Genomic DNA, 8,674 nt, shown 5'->3' with positions numbered 1-8,674 from the left:
GTTTAAAGGATCATCTCGGATATCTGACCATTTGTACAAGAGAGTTCACAAGTGACAAATAACATTTCTTTTCAAATTTTCCTAAATCCTAAAACTACCTGTTTATTTCCAAGACACATTACATTTTATATCCCAACAAATCAACTCTTTGAAAAATCAAGCATAACACAATGTTGTCTGTCCCCAAAAATCACTTCCACTGTAATCAGACACATCTGATCTTTGTTTCAGGATCTAGCGCTTGCGTGAGTGTATTTAAAATGAACTAACTTTGATAGTTTTGTCACTGTTGGCACAGTTGTTGATGATTGACAGCGACTCCTGGAACCTCGTCCCTCCTATTCCGATGACATCAGCGATCAGCTGACTGACGCCAATCACCACCTGAGGAGTCACAACCAATCACAACATGACGTCGCTATGACATCATCACATGCTGTCGTCATCGAATCTGTAAAGACTGGATGAAATAATCCAGACACATCCAAACACTGTGACTTCAGCGTCATACGATAAACGTGGTGTTTTTCCACCTGCAGGTGTGTGCGGACGAAGGATTTGCGTCCAGTGTAGTCGAAGTTGCTCTTCATCAGGAAGTAGAGCAGATGAGCCGCGTCGCTGCGGATGGAGCTCAGTTTGGAGTTACAGCACTTCAGAATCTCGTAGCAGAAAGACGCACACATATCCGCACGACCCTCGAAAAACGTACATGGAAACTGGACACATACATGAAAGAAAACAGGAAAACAGCAGTGTGAACATAATCGTCATCATTTGGAATGACATGAGGGGAAGTAAATTAAAGCCCTATGAATTTTTTTTTACAAATTGGATTTTATTTTTTTTCCCAAATTGTTTTATTTTTGCCAAATTCTGTATTTTCTGTTTTACTTCTAGATTTCAATTAAATCAGATCAAAAAGCATGACTAATAAATTGAATTTATAAAACTTTAACAACTGATAATTTATTAACATTCTGACATTAAGATTTGTTTTTTTAAAGAAATTCTAATTTTCTATGTTTTAATTTACTTGGATTTTTAATTTAATACACATTTATTATCAACAATGGTGGTAATCAAATGAAAGCATAAAACATTAACAATTAAAAAATTGTTTTTTTAAATAATCTTTTAACCTTTTCAAATATTATCAAATGAAAATGCAACAATTCATTTGATTTTTAGGCAAACAAAGTGCTGAACAACAGAAGTTTACTGTAAAAAATTTAAATTAAAACACTGAAATATTCCTTTAAAAAAGGTTTTAATCATTTCATTATTATTATTATTACGTAATGTTGTATAGTAGAAGTACAATATTGTTGTACTGCAACACTCACTCACACAGAGACATGCAGAAATGCATGTCGTTCACAGTTTAATTTTCACAGACACTAGTACATATTGCAATTTGATAAATAGTACAACCCCACTTTTGATTTATTCATCCAAAATTTGCCAAATTCTGTGAAATTATGCAATTTATGACGGGATTCTATCTGTATTTTCCACTCCACAAAATCATAGGGCCCTCGTAAATGATGACAGATTTTTCATTTTTGGATGGACTGTCCTTTTAGTAGCCATTGATTTATGTGCTTATTCTATTGTCACACTCACCTTGTAGATGAAAGTGCGAAGAGAAGTGAAGACCTGTTTGAGGGCCGTCTCTGATTGGTTGATTTGTAGGAAGCAGAGATGAACCTGAAAGACTTTCTTCATGAGGGGATTGTGGCCGTGATCCAAACTCAGCTGAGTCTGAGAGCAAACACACATATAAACACACACACTGTTATCAGTGAGGAATAAAGTGAACAAACACCACTCATGATTGCAGGTGATTGTGATGATGATGATGATGATGGCTGATGTCTGACCTTAAAGCCCACGATGAAGATGCTCAGTGTGTCCAGAACTGTTAGACAAACTTCGGACACATACATGAAAGAAAACAGGAAAACAGCAGTGTGAACATAATCGTCATCATTTGGAATGACATGAGGGGAAGTAAATTAAAGCCCTATGAATTTTTTTTTACAAATTGGATTTTATTTTTTTTCCCAAATTGTTTTATTTTTGCCAAATTCTGTATTTTCTGTTTTACTTCTAGATTTCAATTAAATCAGATCAAAAAGCATGACTAATAAATTGAATTTATAAAACTTTAACAACTGATAATTTATTAACATTCTGACATTAAGATTTTTTTTTTTAAAGAAATTCTAATTTTCTATGTTTTAATTTACTTGGATTTTTAATTTAATACACATTTATTATCAACAATGGTGGTAATCAAATGAAAGCATAAAACATTAACAATTAAAAAATTGTTTTTTTAAATAATCTTTTAACCTTTTCAAATATTATCAAATGAAAATGCAACAATTCATTTGATTTTTAGGCAAACAAAGTGCTGAACAACAGAAGTTTACTGTAAAAAATTTAAATTAAAACACTGAAATATTCCTTTAAAAAAGGTTTTAATCATTTCATTATTATTATTATTACGTAATGTTGTATAGTAGAAGTACAATATTGTTGTACTGCAACACTCACTCACACAGAGACATGCAGAAATGCATGTCGTTCACAGTTTAATTTTCACAGACACTAGTACATATTGCAATTTGATAAATAGTACAACCCCACTTTTGATTTATTCATCCAAAATTTGCCAAATTCTGTGAAATTATGCAATTTATGACGGGATTCTATCTGTATTTTCCACTCCACAAAATCATAGGGCCCTCGTAAATGATGACAGATTTTTCATTTTTGGATGGACTGTCCTTTTAGTAGCCACTGATTTATGTGCTTATTCTATTGTCACACTCACCTTGTAGATGAAAGTGCGAAGAGAAGTGAAGACCTGTTTGAGGGCCGTCTCTGATTGGTTGATTTGTAGGAAGCAGAGATGAACCTGAAAGACTTTCTTCATGAGGGGATTGTGGCCGTGATCCAAACTCAGCTGAGTCTGAGAGCAAACACACATATAAACACACACACTGTTATCAGTGAGGAATAAAGTGAACAAACACTACTCATGATTGCAGGTGATTGTGATGATGATGATGATGATGGCTGATGTCTGACCTTAAAGCCCATGATGAAGATGCTCAGTGTGTCCAGAACTGTTAGACAAACTTCTGTGGCAATATTTCCTTCCAACAGAGACTGATTCAACACATCAGCATCTGAATGACTGTAATCTACAAACACACACACACACAAATGTGGAAGGGTCTTATAACAGCTGATCTGAGAGCTGCTCTATGTGCTGTGAGGTCAGAATAATAGTAAATGAGTAAAACAAATAACTGTGAATGAAAGTAAACAAATGAGAATGTTGTATGGCTGTCAATAGATTTAATGCTGTTAACATTTGAATTTATTGAGGTTTGCCTATAAATTCTATTAAATTTGTTTCTTCATCAGAACAGATTTGGTAATTTATAGATAGCTACAGACCTGTCTCTCTCCTTCCTTTCATAGCAAAAACACTCGAACGAGTTGTTTTTAACCAGGTATCATTATTTCTTTCACAGAACAACCAACTGGATCCTAACCAGTCAGGCTTCAGAAGTGGCCATTCAACTGAGACTGCGCTACTGTCAATCACTGAAGCCCTGTGGATTGCAAAAGCTGATTCCAAATCATCAGTTCTTATTCTGCTGGATCTATCTGCTGCTTTTGACACTGTCAATCATCAGATCCTCCTGTCCGCCCTCTCATCGCTGGGTATCACAGGGATTCCACTTCAGTCTCACTGGTAGGTCTTTCAGGGTGTCCTGGGACTGGGCATCACAGGGATTCCACTTCGCTGGTTTGAATCCTATCTCACTGGTAGGTCTTTCAGGGTGGCCTGGGGTGGGGAGGTATCCAAAGCACATCAACTGGTCACTGGGGTTCCTCAGGGATCAGTTCTGGGACCTCTCATCTTCTCCATATACACTACATCACTGGGAGCCATAATACAGGCACATGGTTTCCCCTACCATTGCTATGCTGATGACACACAGCTCTATGCTTTCCAGAACATTTTCGTTCACCGTTCCTGGCTGGTGGAATGATCTTCCAATCCCCATCCGGAATGATTCCCTGACAATTTTCAAGCGACAGCTGAAAACTCATCTTTTTCGTCACTATTTGACTTCATCCTACAAAAAAACTTTGTTTTCTCTTTTCTTTAATCTTTCCCTGTCTAGCTTGTACTTATTTGAACAATGCTTGAAACTTGGTATTACGAACATTTCCTGTCTATTTGCCTCTTTAAGATGAATCGCTTGATGTATTCCCCAATTGTAAGTCACTTTGGATAAAAGCGTCTGCTAAATGAATAAATGTAAAATGTAAATGTAGCATTACATCACTTTTTCAGCAATGGATGCTCTGCAGTGAATGGGTGCAGCCAGATTGAGAGTCCAAACAGCTGATAAAAACATCACAATAATCCACAAGCAATCCACACCACTCCAGTCCATCAATTAACATCTTGTGAAGTGAAAAGTTGTGTGTTTGTAATAAACAAATCTATCATTAATACGTATAAGTAAATTTAAACCATTGCTTCCGGCTAAAATATTTCATCCATAATATTGCTTTCTCCAGTGGAAAAGTCATCTCGTCTCGTCTAGATAAATATGCTCAGATCAAGCACTGTCTAGAGTGAAAACAGCTCTAAACAAATATGACAGTGGATTTTAATGTGATAAAACAACGGGGGATTAAGTTTTTCACTAGAGGAAGTGTTATTATGGACTCATATTTTAGCCAAAAAAATGTCCTAATGATGGATTTGTTTATTACAAAGCTTTATTACAACACTTTTCACTTCACAAGATGTTAATTGATGAACTGGAGTGGTGTGGATTATTGTGTTGTTTTTATCAGCTGTTTGGACTCCAAATCTGTTCTGATGAAGCAACAAACTTATCTACATCTTGGATGGCCTGAGGCTGAACACATTTTTGGCTAATTTTCAATAATTTTCTCTAAAAAAATCTTTATTTCATTTGATCTCATAAATTAAGTCCATTTCTTTCAACATTAAATATTAAAACAGAAGGAAGCTTTCATTTCTTGTCTTTTATTCCAAGACTAAAGAGAGCTGCAGATGTAATAGCTGGATGTGTGTGTGTCTCACTGTGGTTGTAGGTGTAGGAGTTGTCCAGGCTGTTGAGCTGCTGCAGTCTCATATGTAGGGCTCCTGTCCTGCTGCGGGACACAGGAAGAGTCTGAGAGCGGCGCTCGTGAACCACCGACCCTGACCCCTCCAGAGTCCTGATGACAGAGTCAAATGTAACAGGAACTTCGGAAGCTTCTATTATGAGCTCATTAAACACTCGCTGACAAAAAAGAAATCTTCTGTCATAATTATTAGTGGTTGTCTGATATGAGTTTGTTATTAACTGCTGTTGGTATCAATAAAACATGTTGGCCAATAGCAGAAACATATATTTAGTGGTGCTTAACTCACCAGTTTTCTGAACACATTTCTGGTTACTTAGTCAAAAAATACTATTATAAAACATTATTTATATATTATTTATTTATAACATTATACATTGGGGTACTATACAATAGGGTTTAATTTGTTAACATTATTTAACTACAATTTGACATGAACTTGAACACTCCTAGAGCATTTATTAATCTTAGTTAATTTCAACATTCACAAAAACATGATTATAATAGATACAAAAGTATCTATTAATATTATTTAATGGACCTGAGCTAAAATTAACATTTGTATTTTTATTAACCAACATTAATGCAAAGATTAATAAACACTGAAGCAGATATATTGCTCATTTAAATGTAGTATTTTTAGGACCTCATTGTAAAGTGCTACCTACTGTATATTTCTATATATTATTCATGACATATTTATATTCTAATATTATAAATATGTGCAAAATTAATAAATGTGTTCGTAAAAAAAACATATAAAGAATTAAAGACATTACCTTGCAATGTGTCTCTTTCCCATGTATCTGAACTGATGAAGACACACTCTGAAATCAGATGAGAAATTAATGATGAGCCAGGAGTGTGTGTGTGTGTGTGTGTGTGTGGGTGTGTGTTGTGGAGGTGCAGGTGTGAAGTGCAGCACTTACTCTAGCAGACTGAAGAAGTTCATCAGGTCTGTGGCTGAAGCTTTATTCCAGTAGTTGAACAGAGCATCTAACACGCAGAAAATGCATCGGTCAAACAACAGACAACTACAATGAAGCAGGCTAATATAATCTCAGTTGTGTGTGTGTACCTTCAGACATGCTCTTTAACACGTGCAGAAAGCACATTAATATGTTCTTCACTTCAGATTGGTCCAGTTTATCACAGCGGAGCAAAGAGCTGTCCAGAACCCCAGCGACATGACACTGAGACAGAGAAAACACGATCAGACATTCACAGACCACAAAACCACTGACACTTCTGGAAACTTAAGTCACACTTGTCTGGAGATCTTTGCAATATATTAAAATAATATAACAATACCAGTGTTATCCGGTATTATTTTTGTACCATTTATATTTTCTAATATTTTGAATTAGCTTTTAGTTTTATATTTTCAGTTTTAATTTTCACTTTAGTAAGTTTGTGATTTTTAAATGTTTTCGTTTTTTTTTGTATTTAGGTTTACTTTTTTCAGTTGTAGTAACTTTAGCACTTCCAATTGAATTTTTTTTTAATTTCATTTTCAAGTTTTTCAAGTTTAATTTTCATGTAATATATAATATTTTATTTCAGTTATATTTTAATTAACCAATTTTTTTACAAATATTTGTATTTTTAGCTTTTTTGCGCTATCACTTTAAATTAAATTATATTTGGTTTGATCTACTGAAGTGTTGCTTAAGTGTCCAAATACTTTTTGGGGCAACTGTAAATACACACTCAGGCAATTACAAGCACTCACTCACACATGCACATTTAATAACACACACATCCACCTCAAATCACATGCACACTTTGATAAATGCCATGTTTGTACAAACAAAAAAGGACAATGATATAGTAGCAGTAATGCACTGCACACACTCAAAACGGCCATTCACAGCTCTTTCCCTAAAGGATGTCACAGACGAGACAGGGAGGAGCGCAGCTCTACACACACACACACACACACACACACACGCTGGCCTACACTAACATGCTAATGTATCTACCATAGCACAGCACTGGCCAGAATATTTCCCATGTTCCCCTGCCAGCAGATCCTCACTTAGACAGCAGGGTGTGGAAACTATGAAACCCACAAAATACTGCGTCTGATTATTCACTTAACTTTATTATGTGGCTACACAGATGGAGACTGAAGGACTACTTTTGTACTAATTAAAATGCAACAAAAGGAAACAATATCAAAGAGAGATCATTCAGTGCGCCACAGCATTCCTTCAGTCAACAGATTTACTGACTCTTCTGTGACTGGAAGCATCAGCTGTGGATTTAGGCACAAGATCTGCCCTGTTACGTCTACAAAATACAGACTGCTGACAGAAATGTCTGCTCTCCACTGGAAGATATCTTAAAGAGGCCATATCATGAGTTAGATATATTACTTAAACAGAGTCTAACTTGCAAAACTCCAGTCCAAAAGACCATTTATGAAAAAATTTAAAAAATAATCTAAATATTTAGTCACCGTAAAGCTATTTTATTCAACATCCATATCTAAATAATGTGCAACTAATGCACCTGGCTGACTTGGAAAACGTCAGGATAACAGAATGTGTTCTGGTGTGACTGCAATTCAAATGTAGGGGGGAAAAAAGTTAATTCTGCGTATATGGAACTCTAAATTTTTCTATGGAAATTTAAGTTTTTCCACATGCATTTATATATCCTTTATTTTCTTTAACACTAAGGCTGTGAGTAGAATCAAAAATAGTGAATGATCTAACGTTTCTCAGCTTTAGTCTTTTTAAAGCTATAAAAACAGTAATACTGTCAAATTTTGTTACATGCTATTGTGTTAAATGTGTATACCAAATAGCAAATGCTATTTATTTTGTAGCATTTTGTCACTCAAATAATGGTTTGAAAAGCCACTACTGGACAGCGTTCCCAACAACCTGCACATATTTTAATTATTATACACACATTTATGATGCAGGACACACAATGTCACACTTAATAAATGAGAGGTTTATTACTAAACGAACAAACGATCAGTTTATATGCTTCAGGTCTGATTTATTTCATCACACTGAAATGCTTAAATCAAGACAACACAAGATCATTCAGCTTCAGTTTGGTGAGTTTATGGCACTGAATATTAATTGGCTTTGTAAACGTCATTCATTGTTCACTGCTTTACAATGTTATGGTATCATTTCAAGGAAATGTATGTTCCTGATTATTATCTATGTGTTTGATTATTAAATCAGGTTTATAGCAGGTGTTAACAGTGATTAACAAGCATTAATGTAAATGAAGGGTGGGGTCGGGTGGGGTTGCTATAAACCAGTAAAGCGCAATTGATTAGAGAGAATAACGACCCTGTCCACCTCCTGTCAATCACTGTGTCACACCCCCCACCACACACAACACACTACACCAGTCATTTACGACTCTACACGACCCCCCTGCACACCCACAGCCCACCACAGCCCGGCAGGGGGGCAACTATACCGGATTCACGTGCTTTTATATACCATGGGGGGGC

The 8,674-nt window shown here is 35.5% G+C and overlaps 1 protein-coding gene across 4 annotated transcripts in view; it reads right to left on the bottom strand.

Moving 5' to 3' along the window:
* Nucleotides 1-184: 184 nt before the first annotated feature.
* LOC107670328 (dedicator of cytokinesis protein 9-like) overlaps nucleotides 185-8,674 on the bottom strand; it is a 92,905-nt gene continuing 84,415 nt past the window's right edge. For all 4 annotated transcript variants that reach the window (XM_016462900.1, XM_016462902.1, XM_016462901.1 and 1 more), the window contains 8 exons: nucleotides 6,269-6,383; nucleotides 6,120-6,186; nucleotides 5,970-6,017; nucleotides 5,147-5,283; nucleotides 3,097-3,212; nucleotides 2,840-2,977; nucleotides 534-716; nucleotides 185-384 (listed from right to left, as the gene is read on the bottom strand). In XM_016462900.1, coding sequence (XP_016318386.1) covers nucleotides 256-384; nucleotides 534-716; nucleotides 2,840-2,977; nucleotides 3,097-3,212; nucleotides 5,147-5,283; nucleotides 5,970-6,017; nucleotides 6,120-6,186; nucleotides 6,269-6,383 — 933 coding nt within the window. In that variant the 3' untranslated portion in view covers nucleotides 185-255. The remainder of the gene's footprint in view (nucleotides 385-533; nucleotides 717-2,839; nucleotides 2,978-3,096; nucleotides 3,213-5,146; nucleotides 5,284-5,969; nucleotides 6,018-6,119; nucleotides 6,187-6,268; nucleotides 6,384-8,674) is intronic.

This window comes from Sinocyclocheilus anshuiensis, unplaced genomic scaffold, assembly GCF_001515605.1.
Source record: "Sinocyclocheilus anshuiensis isolate Anshui unplaced genomic scaffold, SAMN03320099.WGS_v1.1 scaffold732, whole genome shotgun sequence".
Classification (NCBI taxonomy): Eukaryota; Metazoa; Chordata; class Actinopteri; order Cypriniformes; family Cyprinidae; genus Sinocyclocheilus; species Sinocyclocheilus anshuiensis.
Note: the sequence above shows the minus strand (reverse complement) of the source record. Positions and strands in the feature narration are given on the sequence as shown.